The 20798-nt window shown below is 42.6% G+C and overlaps 1 protein-coding gene across 1 annotated transcript in view; it reads right to left on the bottom strand.

The window, feature by feature from the left end:
- The window catches only part of spon1a (spondin 1a), a 91969-nt gene extending 76984 nt beyond the window's left edge, over positions 1–14985 (bottom strand). The window contains exons 1-3 of the mRNA XM_069657984.1: positions 14754–14985; positions 13650–13756; positions 7832–7965 (exon numbers count right to left, since the gene is read on the bottom strand). Coding sequence (XP_069514085.1) covers positions 7832–7965; positions 13650–13756; positions 14754–14985 — 473 coding nt within the window. The remainder of the gene's footprint in view (positions 1–7831; positions 7966–13649; positions 13757–14753) is intronic.
- Between the last annotated feature and the right edge of the window lie 5813 nt (positions 14986–20798).

Here is a 20798-nt window from a genome sequence, read left to right as displayed (position 1 = left end):
AAGAGAGAAATGGACTGAAAAAAGGACAATAGATCAGAGAGCAAAAGATCAGTCTTCTACAAAATAGAAGAAGGATCATTACCGAAAGTCTATTTCAAACAGAGGTGGTCAAAGCAGGTCCTTTCCTGCCTACTGTGTGGGGGAACATGATGGACTGTAAAAGGCCGGTCTGCCTGGGTGTATGAGAGGCTGTTTAAGCCACAAATCAATCACAGTATCAAGTTCTCATTCTGATAACACTCTTTTATACTCATTACCATATACACTGTTACTTGCAGCTATACTTATTTGCCACACATTATACTCCCCACGAAAATAGTAGTGTTTATGAAACAGAACAGTAGTATACATATGAGAGAAAGGCGTGTGTGAGCGTGTGCAGAATAGTTTGTGGGAGAGAGTTTGATGGTAAAAATAAAAAGCCTTTGATTTCAAGAGGCTGCAAGCCACAACAGCCTTCGTTTTCAGTCAAATACCTTTTTGGTTAAACGCTCTCTTCTCAAACACATTCAGTATCATTCATTCTCAGAAAATCACCCTTTCTTTCAGCTTATCACACTCTTACACACACATAATTACACTCTTACATAGTCTACAGAACAATGTCGGTACACTCATTCTGTCTTACACACTAATTCACACACAGCTACTATTAAGCACACTGTCATTTCTCTCTGATAGGCTACACTGCATTTTCAGTCTCACTCAAACACACCTTAATTCATCACATCCACACGGCGGCCATTTTCCTCCTTCCAGTTCAGGGTTAAGCTGAAATGCTAATATAATGTTGCGCCCCCTCTTATCTGTCATACTGTAAGTTGAAGCAACAGAGTTGATAACCTATTAGCTAAGGCTGTGAGGGTACAGAATTTTTCTAACCGCGGTGAAATACTAACGCCCCCTGGCGGTTCAGCAATTAACTGCCGTCTCGGCACGCTGGGAAGAAAATGCATGGCGGCCGCCTTTGTAATTGTTTTTATATTATATAAAATATGTAATTTTATTTTTTCTCCACAACCATCTGGCGACCACCCGAAATTATCTCGGGACCCCCCCGCAAGGTTGAGAACCACTGCCCTAGACGGTAAAACATCATGATCATGAGTGAACACAGCATGAGCGGTGGAAATGCGTGTTTATTAACCACTACTAAGTTCGTATCCTTCTTTGTTGAGATGAAATCTGTGGTGACGGCTAGTCGTTGTTGTAGCAGCTAAACTGGCATGTCGCGAAGCCTGTGCCGATTATATGCACAGAGGGTTGAAACAGCGGTGCTCTGACAGCAAGGTTTCTTTTACTGATTACTGTGATTTTTTTAAATGTTGTTGTTCACAATGTATCGTTCCGTATAGGACAGATGAGATGCTTCCCTGGGATGCATGGATAGGAAGTTTGCGACAGAGATGCAGGACGCGTAACTAGCAACAACACTGGGTTTATGATATTTATTTTTAAAAAGCGCTGATGAAAGTCACTGAGTCCACCCTGCAGTTGGCGTCGCATTGCGGTCATGCGGTTACCATCACAGCCCGACCGTTAGCTACCGTTTTACAGCCGCTAACGTTAGCATTTGACAACTTCTTAGCTAGCAATATCATTTGATGGTGTTTCAGAATAAAAAAAGACCATGATTCCAAACTGATGCTACTGTTAGCAAGCAAATTATAATGTTAGCTAGCTAATAGTAATGTAAGCTAGGATTTTGGTAATTGCTATCATAAGCTGTTGTGACTTAGCTGTCGTATCCCAAATGTGTTATGAAATATATAGTTTTACCTTGACAAAGGACTGATATGCACCTCCTTATTTTTACTATTTATTGTTTTGTCAGTTGGTCAAAGAAGAAGCTGTTTAAAGTATTATGATTCTTCAGATTCCCTAAATGTACATGATTTGCAAACCTGTAACACAGCAGTACAGAACTTTAACATTTGAGCTTTCCGGCTTGAGCGTGACATCACAGAAAAATGGCTGCTGTGTGAATATGAAAAATCCTGCTCATAAAACATAATTCTTGTCATACACAAAACTACGGTGTCTCACATGCACAATAAAGAAGGTATATTGGTTTGAATGTTAGATTATGAAGGTGTGTGAGAGGGCAAGTAGGATGTAAGGCCAAAACGGCCTCTCATAACGTAAATAAAATAATTCAAAGAAAGTGACACCACCAGCATATTTCTAATTGTTCACGCTTTAATTCAATCTCACCCCAATTTCACATATCGCCCTGAGAGAGAGGAGCACACTCTGCTTCACTGCTTGCCCGCTTTCCTGGGCTGGCCAGACAATCGAGCAGAGTAATGCTTATTTAACACCCAATTGAAATTCTATCTCACTTTGCCGGATCGACACCACAGCCGATCCCAATCACCCCAAAAGTGCACTCATTAGAGCGTGTGTGGGCGTGTGCGTGAGGAGAGTATGTATGCATGAGTGACAGGTTAACAAAAAGACAGGAAGAAAGGAGAGTGAGCTAAAGAAAAGCAGGGGAAAAGGAGGACGATAGATTTTTTTCTTTCTATAGCTGCGTTTCCATTATGTGTGCGAGTACAATCTGAACGTAAATTCTCATTTTCTTACATCTGCTCCTGCTACAACCACAGATTACTTCATTTTGTCCTATCTGCTGCCGCTATGAACAGCACAGAGATTAAACAACTTCATTTTGTCCTATCGGCGGCTGCTACTTATAAAAGGAAACAAAACTACCGCACAGAGGCAGCTGGATTTACATTTAATTTCTATGGCTCTTCTGGGTCCTGTCAAAGTCTTCCTTGATCTGTCCCGTCATTGTGCGGACGGAGATAAACACTCTCTGACAGCTGCACGTGGTTCTGACATTCATCTCATCACACACACACTGGCTCTCACAGACAGCCCATCAGAACACATCACACTATCCTCCGTATCGCGCGCCAGAGGGAGATGACAAATAAATTGCTTCCTACCTACAAATGGAAAGATAAAAGATAAACTTCAATGGCGACTGCAATTTATGGATTGTATTTTGATAAGAGTTACTCTGGTCTGCGGAACAGGCAGCATGTCGCCCACCGCAGAGGTTCAGCTGCGACAAGAGCTCCTCCTGACAAGAGGGTGACTTTTTGTCATCAGACATAGCAGGTCATGTTTGATTTTATCATTAGGTTCCCCCCCTAATGAGCAGAGTGGAGGCCAATTATTTTCTATCCAATTAGACAGAAAGCTTAACATCTGATTTCGAACAAAGGTGGATGAATAGACGGACATAATCACACCCCTCCCTCCCTCCCCCTTCCACTTCTGTAACTTGCTGTGAGTGAAGTGTGATGATTACGTTAGATCTTACATTCTTTGAAGATCAATTGAATTAACCAGAAGAGGAAATGTACAAAGGATGGTTTTATGTTTTAAAAGCATGTAGCGTCAGTCAACCTTTTTAAATCAAAAGGTAGTAGAAAAAGCTGTTTTACAAACATCAATAATCAGGAACACACACAGGACAACAAAAAGTAGTCCCTCTGTTGTGCCTCTAAAGGAGATTGGGTTCTTATAGCTAGTTCCTTTTCCACTTTTTCTGCAAATTACGTTGTATTGTTGTATTTAAGTACCTTGTAAAAATCCTCCCAAGGCATCTCCTCCTTCTCCCTCATTAAAAATTCCTAAAAATCTGCATTGGGCCCCGCCCACTATATTTCCAACTACCCCCTCCATCGTGAAAACAAAACACGTCTCTGCCATTTAGTGGCAACTTGTTGAAAATTAGCTAGCTTGAAATGTAGTAATCAGTAGTTGTAACGTTTACATTAGTTGTCAGTAGTGAGTTTGCGATGACAGTTACAGCTGGCTCGCGCATCGCGGAAGTGGTTGCCATAGGTTACACATAATGATATACATACCGTCACCCCGTCCATTAACGGGATTGGCTCCTTAGGTTTGTGACGTCTCAAACCTGCCAATCTGAAAACATGTTGTTCAGCCTGTCCTTGGTACACTGCGGTTTAAAAGCAGACAGGCCCAGCCATGGAGATGACTGCTGATGTTGTCCCTGATATGTCTTGTAGCACAAAAAAAAAAAAAACACCACATGGAGATGTTTACAAGGTTAAACACTTGATTTTCACTGGAGGGGGTTTTGTCGGTGCTGATGTCCCTTTTGCTGTCTGCTGGTTGCTGTTTACGTCACTTGCAGAAATGTAAATGTACCCTGCAAGCCAGTGCCTGAAAGGGCCAAAGATCCTTTGTAAGGGAAAAAGACACATCATTCTGTAAACACCCCAGTACATCCACCAGTCAGCTGTAGGTTTTGTAGTTAAACAGGATCCTAAAAGGAGTGCCTCCTCTCTAGAGGAGCTACCTCTGTGATTGCCTCATTGTGCAGGAATCATTTCCACAGAACAAGAGTGAGATAGCAGCTAAAGAGTCACAGTGAAGGAAACCTTGGCATGATTTGATTCTGGCAGATAATGTAAGAAGCTGAAAATAACTGGATCGGATGGTAAAACTTTCAAAGTGGGTGCTCAGAGTTCAGGAGTTAGAATGAGCATCCCTGCCTGACCCTATCATCATGCACCAAACCACCGAGCTCAGTCTTTCCATCCTAAAGACAGAGACTGCCTGTCAATTACACTGCAGCAAACCACTCGGGAGGAGCAAGAACCCTGGGACAGAAACACACACGTATATGCCACACACACACTTCTAATTTCATGGCCAGATGTCGTTTTTTAAATAACCATCATTTTTTTACAGGCAGGCAGACCAGCGGGCAGCTCTTTTGGGATTTGAAATTAAATTAAAAGCAAACATTAACCCTGCCTGTGGTGGTAATGAAATCCCCCCCTCTAAGCTAAGATCATCTATAATATTATTTCACATTATTGTGTTGGTTGTTTCTGGGTATATTTGTCGACTGGGCAGTGTCTGTGTGTTTGTGTAGCCATGTTTCTCCGATTGGTAAGGGCTGTACCAGGCGAAGTGTACAAGGAGTAGGTCTACCTGTTCGAACAGCTTTCAAATTAAAAGCCCTAAAACTGCCAGTGTACCTTTTCAATAACTTCATTAAGACTGTCGTCCTTGTGAAAGCTTGTCAAGATTTTTGTGAATGCCAGATAGGAAGGAAAAACATTGACAAGTACCCACTCCCAGCCTGTAATCAGGATTTTCAGAGGCCTCTCTTTACAACTGTCTGCTTCTCTCCCTCCCCCGTTATGAGCGCCCTGGCATTACATCCACATCTCCGCACTTTCAAGCATCACTTTCTGTACGCTCTGTCAAACTTTTTCTCCTACCCATGTGCTTCACTGACAATCCTGCCTTCATCCCCCTGGTCTCAATGAGGAGAGCAGAAATGCCGTACAACATGACCTGATGTGAGAACGCTGTGAAAACACCACACTGAGGATGAAAACAAAGAGGAGATGGATAAAAACGAGAAGAGGAGAGAGAGAGCGAGGGAGCAGGATGTCACGTCAGTGCGAGAGAGCAAAGGAGAGCTCAGGCGGGTCGTGAAGATACTCCAGGAGGATAAACACAGGGGAATTGGAAAGCTCTGAGACGGAGAAAAGGGGAACTTGTCACACTGGCAGGGCGGCAGCCACATAATAACAAGCATTACTGTACTAAAAAAACGTGACCTTTTGTACCGTCCCTTTGTGCACAGGAAGAACAGAGATGTAGACAGGGCAGCAGAGAAACCGAAAGGGCACAAAAACAGTTAAATAATGCATTTATCAGAAGGCCTTGTTAGTCACAGTCCATCTGTATCTTTCTGCCTTATTTCCCCACAGTACTGGATTAATAAACGGATTCCTGCCATGATCTGTCAGCTGAACACGACTATCTGAATGCAACAAGCCCAGAGGAAACAAAGCGGCAGAATTGATTGGTGTCAATCACCTGCATAACTAACAAAGGTACATAAATAGTTCATTAGCATCAAAATTTGACATCCTGCATTGAACGCTGCTTATCTCGGGGGGAGGGATGATTTGAAACAGCAACTGTATATGATTTTGACATATTGTGCAAGCACAACTCATAATCCAAGAGAGCTTCAGTATTGTACACTAAAACTTTCATTTAGCTCTGTATGTACCGTAAAATTCTGTGTCTAAGACACACTTTTAATAGATTTTTTTTTCATCTAAAAAGTGGGCTGCGTCCTATATACTGGTGCAACCAATATACCAGTATAAAATGCAGAGAGAGGTATGTTATTGTGTTACGGTTATTTTACCCAGACGATGGCACTATCCGGTTGTTAAGTGGTGACGTCACAACTGTTTCTGGGTCCAAGCCGCTACAACATCTCCTATTTCCAATATGCTGCAGTGCTGTTTTCCTCCAAGTTTTAAACGAGGAAAACTAACTTGATTGTTGCTAACGCTTCGTCACGGACATGCACCGTCATGATCGCCATTGCAGCTGCCACCCTCACAACAATCAACGTTGACGTAGGCTGCCAGTTACCGCTAGCTAACACCGCTAGCTAGCAGGATTGCAAACATGACATGGTGAAAACCGATAGTAGGCTGTAATTTGTGTGTTTTGAATGTGTTTTAAATTAAAATAAATTGAAACAGTGTTAAAATGTATACATGTTTTTATTAATAAACAGCTATAGAAAACCTTTTTGCCTCTGGGATACCCCCAAATCAGACTACGACTTATATTCCGGTGCAACTTATATTTTGGATTTTATGGTAATTAAATAGAACACAGATAACTCAAACCAAGCTAGCCATTTCCTCAACATCTCTCTTCAAACTGTGTCTGCTATCGACACACACTGAGGGGCAGATTCACAAAAGGATTGCACGTTCTCTGCACCCTGCATAAATGAGACAGAAAGAAGCCGTCTAATACTCAAAGCACATGCAAAGGGTGAGTTTCACCCCTTACTAAGCTGCACAGCAGCTCTCCTGTGCTGTTTTCACATATTTGAATCAGCCATTATGCATACATTCTTGTGAAAATTGATCCCCTTCTTTGCAAATGAGCTTCATTGCAAGGAAATTTCAATTCACACACACACAAGCTGTAACAGACACATGCCGTTAGAGAGACGTTATCAGGGTCTTCACAGAGTTGACGGTAACTCAAGTGCAGTATTTACAAGGGGTGTCAAACTTAGAATTCAGCATTCATTCGGCCTACTATTATATTTATATTTAAGGGTTAAATCAGTCTGAGGCTAAAACCTGGAACACTTTTTACAGCTGTGTTGAGAAGGTTTAAACTCTTTACGAAGGACAGGGAAGAGATTATTTTCTCCCAACGAGCTGGAAGCCACCTTATAGACGGTGAAACAGGTATCACATCTGTCAAGTCTGGGCTTCACAACCTCTCAGCTCATCGTCTATATGTGGACAGAATTGAAATCAGTCAGCATGAGACAGAGTGGAGGTGCTGAAAGCTCTTATTCGCAAACAGCATGACATGCATGACAAGAGCAAATTGCACTGAGCCGCAAAACTTTATGGACGTGTTTGTGCTGGAATATCGTCAACGCAGTGTGGATCAGACCTTGAGACGGCGCAGAGGCCAGCAGCTTCAATCCATTCTTTGTGAATCCCCCCTCAGTTCATTAGGCTGTTGATACTAGCACAGGCTAATAAAACGGCCCTGCAATGTATTCTGTCTTCACGGTAGGCTGCAGGCTATAATGTTCAGTCTTTGTAAAAGCTCATCTATCCACACTGCCAGGCCTCTAATAATAATAAATTACAGTTCACCAGGTTCAAGGACCCGTTTTTCAAAAATAATATATATATTTTATGAATTATTCATCCACCAGTAAAGCATACTATGTCATGTGATGTGCGCATCAGTTGCCGTTACTTACTTCAGGAGGACACAGCCGGAGCCACTAGGGGGCGCAGTCCAAAACACCTGGATGCTGGTGCGTCTGCGAGGAGTGCTCTCTGTTACTGCAGGGGGGCAGTTGGTCATATACTGTGTTTCCTCCTCGTCAATTATCTGGAAAGCAAACACAAACACACGCAGATTAAAGATGAAATGTCCTCAGACGGGAAGACTCTCCTCTCCCACAGTGAGCACAAGCACCTGTAAACATAATTAGCAGCTAAAACTGACATTAATTGCATATTTTCGGGACACATCAAGGGATTTAACACAAAATAAAGAAGAAAACACACAACCTGAGACTTGGGACATTATAACTAATTACCATGTTAGAGTTAGCCTTCGACCACCTGGCCACATCTGACTTTAGCAGCTATTATGTTGAACTGGACAGAATTCACTCACACGAACTGCTTCAAAAAAGTGTTTTTCTGGCACTTTTCTCATCTACTTCAAATGAAACTGTCTAAAAAGTTCAGACAGATAATCCCTCTTTGGTGCGACTGCTCACGACTTATAGATTTACTTTATGTAACCTTTAAGGAGGGAATACAAAGTGCTACTTTTCAAAGGGCTGTTGCCCCTTTCCCCCCACTCCCAAGTGCACCGAATATGCCTTCCAAACACTTGTTTCACAGCACTGTCATAACGCCGAGCTGAAAAGGTTTGGCACTACCGAATCAGAGTGAGAGAGGTAGGACAGCTGATGACTGATGGATGTTTTTAGATATTGAGTTTTCCATCAGTCCAGTCTTGGTGAGAAAACTGTTAATATTGTCCGTGTGTTGCAGTACAAAAGAAGCTGGTTGAGGTATTTGACACCAAACAGCAAAGCAATAGATCCAGACTAGTGAATGGGTGACACATCGCACCGTTCCTCCACTCTCTATATTACATGTCAGTCTGATGGTCTCAAGTTGGCATCAAAAAAGGTGAGACAGCTCGACAGTATCGACGCTTAGCGGATTATTGCAGTGAAATAAAGTCAAATGAATTGAATAATCAGGCCAATCACAAACTTAATATGCAGATGTACGATCATGAAGCTACTCTGTATGCAGCATTCATAGAAAGTAAGTCCCCAGATTCTTTAGGTCAAACTGACGAGTCAAATGCACGCTGGCCTTTACACTCAGGTGCACACCTGAGACACTAAGCATCTCATTGATTTCAGCTGGGCAGGAAATGAGTGGAGCGCAATGCATGAGGGAGCGCAGCCGGCAAGCTAATATTCACTGCCCAGAGACCAAGGATCTGTTTGATAGGAAGTGACATCAGGGCAGTAAAGTCGGGGAACTTTCTCACTCCATAAAGCTGTCAGCAGAGAATTTCCTTTGTCATGCCATGTTATGAATGAGCTCCCTCTCAAAGTGGATTGTGTGTGCATGCGCATGGCTATGTGTGTGTGTGTGTGTGTTAGGAGTCAGTGAGAGAAGGAGAGATGGAGTGAGAAGGGGAGCCTGGGAGCTGTGTGTGTGTTGTGTGTGCAGCAGATCTTGGACGGACGGATTACAACCCCCCCCTCCCCTCATGTTCCCATGGTTTCTAACAGGCATCCTGGGCCGGCCTGACTGGACTGCAACACATGTTAAAAACCAGGGAAGGGAAGTCTCGTGGGAATGCGTTAAACGCCATCTGCAAAGAGAAGCAACCGATTTGCTGCAAAGTGACCTCAGACTGTTCTTCTTGTGCGCGTCTAATTTTAAGTTTTCAATTCATTTTGCAAAAGCAGACAGAGAGTGTGAAGGAAGGAGAAAAGTGTGACACTTAATTGGAGACACTGAGTTGCAAGAACTTGAGCATCAGAGAAAGTAGCTGTGAGTGAGATACTTTGACATCAGTCTAAAGGAACACAGGGAGCTGAATCTGCACACAGGTTACTTGTCGAACACCTTTGTTGCCCTAATATCTGATCTTCCTTGTGAATTTGTGATATGAAGACAGTACACCTGCCTGTTATGTCATATGTTGCACTCTGAGTGACACCGATTTCACCCCTCACACAGCCACGACACAATTTCCCTTTCTTGTTCTATCACCTCTCCCTGCTGAGAAGCAATGTCTCATCAGACATCGCCAGCGCTGCCCGCTGGTTTTTACGCTCTTGCCAACAAACACACACATACACACACATATATATATGCACACAGTGGCAGCTGACCTCCCAAGAAAGCTCAATAAAAGTGCTTTTCATCAAGAGCGGAGCTGTCCTGAGACGGCTGGGATGGGGCACGCCAGCAGATTTCAAATGAGCTGTATGTTAAATAAAGCCTGACGTCTTCTGTTGCAGCTTATTTTCTCTTTCTTCCCTCTCAATGCCTGGAGGCCGGCCCACCCAGAGCTCTTTCAGAAACGGAGGAATGGTGTGTTTGTGTGTGTCTGTGTGTGTGTGTGTGTGTATGTGTTGGCGTGCTTTTTTCACATAAAAGATATAAAACATGAAAGACTAACTGCGCAGGTGATGGTGGAGGGATATCTCTTTGGACAGCGGTTTATTTTTACTGCACCGTCACATGGTGCTTTCAACAAGACAGGTGATCATCGGCAGCTGTGGAAGAGACTTTCAGATGGCTGTAGTCAAATCAAAGGCAGGTCTCAGTAATGACACACTCATTCTTTTTTACTTTTGATGCCGACATCTAAGGGCTGCGGTCACACATCGATCAATCACATGTTTAATTCTCTGTGCGCTCCACACTCTGGTCTTATCCACGCGAGGAGAAAAGTGACTGAACACGACTAAATGATGTAGTGTTCTTTGCTCCTGATGTTTAGCGCCCTGTCACACCACGCCAAACATCGCCACATAGCGAGGGAGCACGCTCAAGGCTGGCACTACATAACAAAGGCGTGAAATCAATTGCAAGGACAAACTAAGAAAAACCTTCTCTGTGTTTACGCTGGGCAATGAGATGTGAGGTGCACGCAGGACAAAAAAAATGTCCCTGTTTTTTATGTCGGCCAATATTCAAGGCTCAGGTTCACTGAGAGTGCCACAGCATGGCGAACAACTGTGATAAGAAGCGCCTGAGGGCCGGTGTGCAAACCTCAGCATGTATTGTACTTCAGGTTCAATAAAATAATAGGGTTTTTTAAAGGAAGCGACTGAAACTGACAGGTTCACAAACGTCCGAAAGAGAGAACTCCACACATGCTGTTAAAACCATTTAACAACTGCTTCTTTACAAGATCTGCTCTAAGAAAACCTACAATTTCAAGTGCTGAGAAGGAGAAGGAATAAGGCTTTGGTTTTAAAGTTGGGTGTCTATATGTATGCCTTGTATTCTCTTAATAGGAATACATTGCATCATGGTATGCTGCCTTTACTGTCCATGCGACACACTCCAGTACTTTTCTTACATATGGGTTCTTGTTATACAGTAGCTAAGACCTTCAGTTGCTCAGTCCTTTTCAAAATCCTCTGAAAATACGATGTCATCTTGTGCGCTGTAAGCTCTATGAATTTCTTGAAACTGCAGCCTTGACTTGGATGAAAAAAACATTAGCAGGACACAGTGAGCTAAAAGGCATGAGAGCAGAGCAGGAAGCAGTGAAGAGGAATGAATTTAAAGGTTATGAATGTAATATTACTTTCAGGTTTCATAGTATTTTCAGCTTACAATGTAGTTCTGCAATGTAAATACTCCCCAGGCTGCCATTTACCTCTGACATCGTGCTCAGGGCAGGAGGATCAACTGCTGTTAATTTCATGTCCCTGTGTTACAGGTTTACAAATACTTCTGTTAAATAGATAGCATTTCACTGCTTTGTAATTGAATAGCTATAGTAACAGAAAAGAAAATGGTTTGTGAAAACAGAAGGCCATATTTCAGCTAAGCTGCAAAAGCTAACGTTAGCATACAAAAAAATGCTAAATACTAAAATTACAATTAGCTAGCTAACAGTAGGCTACCATTGGCTAGGAATTAACGTCTTTCCTATTGTATCAAGTAACACTGTCAAAAGTAAGGCAAGCTAGGAAGTGGCTGTTTGCTAACATTTGCTATGGTCTTACAGTAGCTAACCAATGACTGTATGTAAAGATGGATGACGCATCTCCATCTGCTCTCATTGCCAAAATAGCCCCTGTGAAGGGCGCTGCCATCTTGCGATGGGGATGTCATTTGGAGCCAGAGCTGTGCAGTAGAGATCAGCGGGTGATAGCCACTTATGCTAACCAAAACACACACTTTATAAATTACAGAAAAAAACAGCAAAGTTCCCGCAGGTCGGTGTGTTTAACAGCAAAACAGCTTCTTGTGTTGGTCTGAAGCAGATGTCACAGATATGGAAACTTCAATGACTGTAGTGATTGTTTTAGTTACGTCTCCTGTCGTCGTTCCTCCTCTACTCTGCTAATCAGGAACAGATCGGCTGCAGGAGCCGAATTTGTCAACAGAGCTGTCAATCATCCATTTTACAGCATCAAATAACTAATTGAAAATAAACTTGTCAGAAAAATGAACACTTGGTCGTAAATCAGCATGATAAGAACTAACTACAATGACAGAAACCATGTTTGAGAAACATTTATTTGGCATGTATTTTGATTTTATAGTTTGACTCATGTCCCATCTGTTAACATGGAGGAGGCGGGCTTTATGACCTACACTGCAGCCAGCCAGCAGGGGGCGATAGAGATGATTTGGCTTCACTTTAAGGGAGCTGTCATGTCGTCCATCTTTTTACACAGTCTATGTAGCTGATGTAAATGAAAATGTCCCTTTAACCTACATAAGGCCCTATGTCCCTCCAGATTTTTCCTACCCAATGTCTTTTTAGTAATTGATTAATTGTGAAGCAGTGATAATGATTTGTCACATTCACAACTTTGAAATGACTTGCAAAGTTGGAAGACAACAGTGCAACATAATAACAGCATATGGACTTCCCAGTCTGACCGTGATGTCACAGGAAAATGGCCGCAGTGTGAATGTAATAAACAGCATCTACAAACATTATATTACGCAATATGTAAAGCAGCATATGCAAAATACTTTGGAACATTCTAGAAATAGAAAGAATCTCATTGCATCAGATGAGTCTTCTCTCTATTTGAACTCTTGCACATATTCAAACCCTGTCAACGATCCTTCCACTCTCTAACACTTGACTCCTCACACTGCATCACAATGACAAAGGCCTCACATATTTGCCCATTATCACGTACACTACCAGTTTCCTTGTCTTCTCTCTCGCTCTCTTTTGCACTCTTGGCCCCACTCTGTTCTCTGCCTGCTTTCTACAGCACACCAGCTGGACCTGCCTGTACAAAATGCTCAGTTGCATCACAACTAAACCCTACATACATGAGCTCTCACACACACACAACTTGCATTCTTTCACACGCCTTGCAAAGCACAGCTACACGGAGCTGTGTCGAGAGTATTCTCTTTTGGTATGCTATATATCGAGCCTATTAGAGGAGGTGAGGTGAGAATAATCACACTTTGACATGTGAAGACAGGAAGGCTGTGCATAAGAAAATGTGTGAAGACCCCCTTCCCCCCTATCTACTGTAAGATCTGATTATTTTTTCACTCTTCACACACGTCGCGCACAGAGCCAGAGCTGGAGTCCAGAGGAGAGATGTGGGGATATTACAGTTAAGCCAGGTGTGGGTAGCTGGTCTTGTATGCTGGCTAAGTCCTTAATTAAAAATGTATCACTGATATAAAGGATAGGCAATAAACCAAGGTTTAACTTCAGGTATGGGCAGACTAAGATGAGTTTAAAAGAAACCTAAGAACTGATCTTTTCTGATTGTACAAGGTTTTATATTTTGGCTGCTACCTCACCTGGAAATTTCCAGTGTAGTCCTCGTCCTTGTCTCCCTCTGCACCCTCCTTCATGGCAATAAGGGTGAACCCCCTGAAGTAGGAGGGGCTGGATGCAAACAGAGTCACTGGATGGAAGCAAACAAGAGTGAGGACAAGCATCAACTGACAGAGAAAATAGAACTACAATCCTCACTCTTACACACAGACAGACGTGGGATTGATTAATAACCTGTCTGTGTGGTGGCACATCTAGAAATAATAGAAAAATGTGGGAGTGGATGAAGGGCAAAATATTGTGACATAAGTGTGATTATTTTTTATGCACACATCAAACTTTTCACTCGTTCTTGAGCTCAGATAACAGTAATTAAAATACTCCGTCTCAGCCTGGCAGTATTTCCATGAGATGTTTCAGATAGTGCTTTTGCCTCCAGCAGAATACAAAGACATTCAATTATTTTTAAAATTAAATTTCGCCTTTAATTGACAACTTTATCAGCTTGTTTGGAAAACGACGTCCAGACCTCAAAATGACTCACTTCTAGAATTGGTGATAAGTTTTTAATTGCAAAAAAAAAATGTTATATCCAACTCCCTGTTTAGATAATGCAGTTATTGGAACAAACCGCGGCGGAACATATTGTCGAGACAAGAACAGCATGAACCTTTGAGATTCACAGAACAGATGGCACACATGTCCATTAACAGCATCCATTAACTTTCATTTCAGACGACAGGGATGAAGTCAGTGACTGATGCCTCTTTAAAAATCAGTTTAACCATTGAAAGATAATAACGGAACAAATGAGTTTGAAGTGGGACTTATATTTATATAGCATAAACCTATGGCATTTACTTTTTACTTATTTATTCCACATTAGGTTGACGGGGGACTGTTCCAAACTTTGGCTTTTAATATTTCAAATGCGTATTCCCCCATTGGAATGATGGATTATCCTTCTACAAACCACTTAAAGGGTATATACACTAACGGTGCATCCATTGTCGACTCTGCATAAACTTGTTTTAACTTCACTTAGCCTACTGATTAGTGTTTAGGTGACAATGCGCTCACAGTGCCAACAAACGCAGTGTGCGTAAATCTCGCGCATAAACACAAACCTCTGTATGTGCTCCCAGGCTGATAGCTCTCCGGGTCTCCCTCTACGCGGAGGCGAAACTCGTTGTTGACCTCCCTCCGATTGCTCTGAGCCCGTAATATCCGACTACAATACCCGTCTGCCTTCCCGGCTCTCTCGGAGGGCTCCTCGGTGAATGCAAACGTATTGCACGCTGCGGAGGAGACGAAGCCGAGCAGGAGCAGAACGCGTGCATGTAGCCCGGCTGCTGTCATCGTGTAGGTTTCCGACAGCCAAGTTGATGCGCGGAGATAAAGGGAGTCTTGTCAGGCAGGAGAAGAAACGTCCAGCTCCTCTTTCGCTCCTAAATGAGAGCCCAACTTATAAACTGCTGAAGTAGACTTGTGTTCTGCTAGGGGGTTAGATCCATCCTGGTGTGACTGACAGAGAGAGAGGAGGAGGACTGACGGGGATCTGCTGTGCTCACTCGCTCTGTGAGATCTGCACCCCGCGCGCAGCTGCTTACACTGAGCAGGGGAGCAGGGGTCCGAGCGAGGAAATGTCCAAGCGAGGAGGGAGCGTTGTGTGTCTGTCTCCAGGGCAGCAGGAGCGCAGCTATTTACAAACAGACGAGGTGGAGAAAACTCTGAACCAACAGACTGAGAACAAAGACACGCAGTCCAACCAATGAGAGCTGCGAGGAGGCAGCGTTTGACATACTTGGACTGAACTCTGTGTGTGCGGTGTGCGTGTGTGTGTGATCACTCACGAGCCGAAGGAAGACAGGAACACACACAGACACAAAGGAATTAATAAGCATGCTAAACGGTTGTCTAGGCGACTAATTAAACAATAAGTGTTAAATTCATTGTCTGGCTGGTTACTGCTCTGCACTCTATTCTGTTGGTGCACAAAAGTTAACTCAAGGAATGACATCATCAGTTTGTGAGTTTCCACCTAATTTAACACATCAGAATTATCATCAATTTACAAGCAGTGTGGTACTTCAAATGTCTGGGACTTAAAGGAATCGCTGTGGTGTCATTATCAGCACAATGGATGAGATTTCATGTATTCTTCCCAAAAAAATTAAGGACCTTTAAAAGGAAAGGCGTCAAGTCACATCAGAAAACAGTCTCTACAGTCTGAAAGTAAAGTGAAAAATCTCGACTATCGATCGACTAACTATCGGATGTGATAAAAGGATGTATTGGTACAGATATCCATGGTGTCCAAACAATGTATTCTAATATGAGTATTGTGATATTTCCACGCCATGATGTCCACATCTGTGTTCGTCTGGTGAAATGTTCCAATAACTATTGGATGGATGGTTATGAAATGTGTTCATGTTCCCCTTCCGGATGATCACTTTGGTGACTCCCTCATTTCGACAGCTAGAATGGGCTCCAGCCCCCAGTGACCCTCAACAGGATAAGCGGCATAGATCATGGCTGGATAGATGGACTCCTCCTTTCTCGTATGGCAACATCAGGTCAAAATGTTGTGCAGTATTGTGTTTTGTGATCAAATACCTGGTTAACCTTTAACACTTTTTCGCACAGTTTCGGCAGCACTGATTTGAGTGTTGTTGTTTTTTTGCTGATTGAAAATGTTAGCATGCTAACATGCCAAACTTAATGGTGAACATGGTAAACATTATACCTGCTAAGTATCAGCCTGCTAGCCTGCTTGTTATTAGCAAAGCGCCACTGTCACCGACTTTTAGTCTTGTAGTGCTGTGACGTTCGCAAACGATTCTTTTGAACGGCTCTTTGGTGTGAACGACGGGAACCAAGGTGTAGGTGAGAGCCGTTCTTTTTATAGTTGTTCCCAAATTTCACTGCCCGCCCTAGGTCCTCTCCCCTTTATACCAAATTACCACAGGCAGCTTTTTTCAACTGCAACTTTGCTATACGAGGTCACGTGCAGCGGAATAATGTCACCACAACATAGTGCCGATGGTGAGCAGCATTAAAACCCTCTGCCAAATCTTACCCTATAATTATCCAAGTGATTATTTCGCAGATAGACCTAGTAACCTCCTCCTCCTGAAAAAAAAAAGAAAGATGAGGAGTGGAAAGGAACAGAGCCATAAGATCTGGCTCCCTGCAAAGAGCCGTAATTCCCAACACTATTACACAGAACCACAGAAAAATGCATCTTAATATTAACTCAAAATTTTCAGTCATATTAGAAAGGCAGAACAACACCATATGTATAGAACTCAGCATCAACTGTCTTTTAATAGACACATTATAGAAACTTAGTGGCCGTTTTTTATTTTTAAACCAATCAGATAACGCACTTAGTGATTACATATAGCTATATATTCTAAGGTCTATTTGTGACCTTATATTACTCCATTAACTCTGCTTCTCAACATTCCACAAACTCTTCGCTCTCTGTCACTTGTGATAAATTAAATAGAGTAAGGCTACTAAGGAGCAGAAGCTAATGGCACTTGAGGCTGAGAATCAACGTTAGATAGTAGGAAGTGTTTTAATTTGCTTTATTGTTGCAGCCTTGAGATGCAAGTAAAAACAAAAACCACCGTATGAAAAACTCTATGTGAATCATACAGATTTCAAATCATCAGCTGAACGATGTCTTACTAATATACCTTACTTTTACGATGGAGGAACATTATGAATCCATCAGCCTTTAACCAAACCCCTCTTTTCAGATGCATCAAACGACTTCAGGGAGTCAGCAAAGCTTTTAGGCTTCACTCTTTATGGATAAAATGTAAGCATTAGTCCTCATTTGTCGTTATTCTCTGCTTTCCTGTTCCTCCCAACCGGCTTCGTCTCTTTATTACCCTACAGTATGTACGCACATGCTTGCCCACTCACCTTTGGACTTTCTAAAAAGCAGAATCACTAATCAGAATGTCAACAGAGCATGGCTACTACTTATTATCATGAGTAAGTGCTCTCCATGAGGGGAAGTGTCCTTTGTGTCTAAGTATGATGAATTATAAATGAAGGACACTTGAGTGTTTGGAGTGACATTCATGCACACTTTGTGTATTGAGTATTGATCTATTGATTGTTTCTATCACAGTAACAGAAGCATGTTTTTAATGGTGGTTAAAAATGTGAACTTTACCTAACCTCTACTTCTTTCTGAACATTTAATGATTAGAGTTAGGGCTATATAATGGCTGTTTGGACCAAACTGTGGTAGGAAAACAACCTTACAGGAGACTAATCACTTTTTAATCTATCCTGTGGTTTGCTTTGTTTTGACCCTCAGTGTCTCATTAACAGGATAAGGAATTAAAAACACTCTCCCGGTCGCTTACCTCCCCATTTTGTTCCCACTCGCTCTCTTTTTTCTAAAGCTTATTGGTTGTGACAGCTGTCGGTTCACCCCGAGTTCTCCAGTCACTGGAATACAAACATGACATGTAGGACAACAACACAACACTGGGTGTGAAGCGTTTAACTAAAAGTGTTGATGTAGCTGTCTGGGGTTTTTCTGGCTTCTGATCTTGCTCAGGTGGGCCGCGTTTTATCCTTTGTGACATTTTCTTGCGACACCCTCAGAGTTTATTTCAGTCTTCAAAAAGGGTCAGCAGGCATGTAATGAGAATGTAACAACTTCTGATGGGCGCTGACAAATGGAGAGTGGCTATGCTCTGTGCATCCACCGCTGAGTTGATGGATGGATGATGGGGGAGGAAAGGAACGGAGTCTGGAAAGCAGAACGCTACACCAGCAGGTGTCATGAAAGCATTTTGTCTCACAGTCCTGCTGAGCTGAAGCTCTTCGCCGCTGTCAGTCCTCAGGTTGCTACCTGCCTTTTTACAAAATATACTGTGCATCAGACCAATCCCTGCAAGCTTCTTAGACTCGCTGTTACAAATGGAAGAAAAAAATAGCTCCTTAAGTGTGATAAGAGGACTGGCCAATCTACACTTTCTATAAAACATTAAAGGCTCAAGATTTAAAGCTCTGCATTGCTTTCACCAAAGCACAGCTTAAAATGATAAGTACTCAAATGTGCAGCATGAAATCTCTACAATAGGCACAATAAACATACATTCAGGAACTACTGTACCTTTGGGGTGTCATGCTGACAAATTCTGAATGAAAATAGACGCATTATGAGTCGACAAACGGAAGTTTAAGCTGCTGAATATGGATGTCTACACTCTTCTTTTTGTTTAACAGCCCAGCTTTGTCCCTACCTCTTGCAGAGAAGATGATGTCTCCATGTTTTATTGCTCCATAATGTAAGAGAAATGGCTCGTGACAAAGGGAAACTGCTTTGAATGCCCAAACCAGTCAATAAAACCCAAGTGATGGTGAAGTTGAATGAGTTATGAGCTGTCATTCCCTCAACAACTATTCAGAGTTGCCCTTGAGCGGGGCACTTAGCCCCCACCCCCCTCAGCAGCTCCAGGGGAGCTACAGCGAGGCAGCAGTAGGAGACTGTGAATGCTCTGCGTCACTAACAGGTACGTGTGAGAGGAACCAGGGATGTGAAAAGCAGACATGCTTAAAATAGCCTTCACTTTTAGGTGACCTTTTCACGACAAACAAGAGTTACATAAAAATGGTTATATTAAAACTGATTTAATTCCACGGGGTGACACAAAGGTAACTACAGAGCGTGAAAAGCTCGAGGCTGGTTGACACAAATTAATAAAAATGGCACTAGCTGTGACCTCACTTACTAGACTTTACGCACGAAGCATTCCATTTCCTTCCTCATAAGAGAAAAAGTGTCTTGTGTCTTTTTCGCAGCTAACATCATTTTGACCGAACACATGTGGTCCCTGATTGCGCTGGTATCAGCACATGAGGTTGTTACTGTTGGTCCAGACACCCACTGTGCGTTTTCCTCTGTAGCGGTGCCACCGTCTGCTTGCTGCCTCTGAAGTGGTCTCGTCTACTGCCACATCTAACGGATCAAATCACAGGAGCAGTTCCAAACAGGAGTTCCTGCAAAATCAGACACAGAGACAGATTTTAACCCGCACCCACAGCTACCTTAAAGAAATGCTGTGCTTTCTTCTGGTTGTCAGTTTACATACTTTTTGACTTATCTTTTCTGCTTTTTATGACAGGACACAATATGAAACACATGCTGTGCTTCAAGCTAAAGTTGAACTTTTTGGGAAGCTTTCTTGCTCAGAGTTTTCTTGCTAACCACTCTGATGTCTGTCCATTAAATATAAGACTACAGCTAACAGGCGGTTAACTTAGCACAAAAAACGGAAGCAAATGCAAACAACGGCGTCAGAGACAGTGAAATCAGCCTACTAGTAGCCTATTATATGTTATCTGTTTAATCCCTGTAAATTACAGTTTAACACTCCACTTTGTAAGAGTTAAGTTCTGGACTATTCCTTGGCTCCAGGTGGATGAAAGCAACTAGCAGAAAGTTCAGGAAGTCACTGACTTCATTCTAAATTATATGCTTTTACACAACAATCATGGTGGTGTCAATCTTCTGACCTAGTTCACTGTTAAAGCAAATAAGCATGTTTCAAGCTCCAAATTGTCATTTTCACAACAGACAGACAGAAATCATCCAAGTTAAATTTGAATCCAAAGCTGTAATGAAGCTCCACCGTCATGCAGCCATTGCCATTTTACATTGGACCAAGCAATGCCTGTTTAAAGCCGTCCCAGTGTGTTTTTATATTGTGTTGCGGCGTTGCGGGAGTAAAACGCGCCTTTTCACCTCTGTTACTACCGCCGATGCTGGCTCAGAGGTGGAACGACTTAGTCCCACCATTACGCCTCGGTGCGTTCTACAGAGGCGTAATAATCCCGCCTTTAAGTGGCAGTGTAAAAGAGGCTCAAGACATAGAACAACAAGTCCATTTGGAGACCCATCCATTATCTATACTGCTTTTCCTGTTCAGGGTTGCAGGGGGATACAGACAACCTTCCACCCTTATTTTCACACCTACGGGCAATTTTACCAATGAACCTAACAAGCATGTCTTTGGACTGTGGGAGGAAGCCAGAGTACCCACAGATGCACAAGGAGAACATGCAAACTCGAACCAGGAACCTTCTAGCTGCGAGGCTAACCACCGTGCAGCCCCTTTGGAGATTTATTATGTGGC

The sequence above is a fragment of the Semicossyphus pulcher genome, unplaced genomic scaffold, assembly GCF_022749685.1.
Source record: "Semicossyphus pulcher isolate SPU_LCO1_2020_fin unplaced genomic scaffold, fSemPul1.0.p SCAF_1, whole genome shotgun sequence".
Lineage (NCBI taxonomy): Eukaryota > Metazoa > Chordata > Actinopteri > Labriformes > Labridae > Semicossyphus > Semicossyphus pulcher.
The sequence above is the reverse complement of the archived record's forward strand: the minus strand, read 5'-3'. Positions and strand labels throughout refer to the sequence as shown.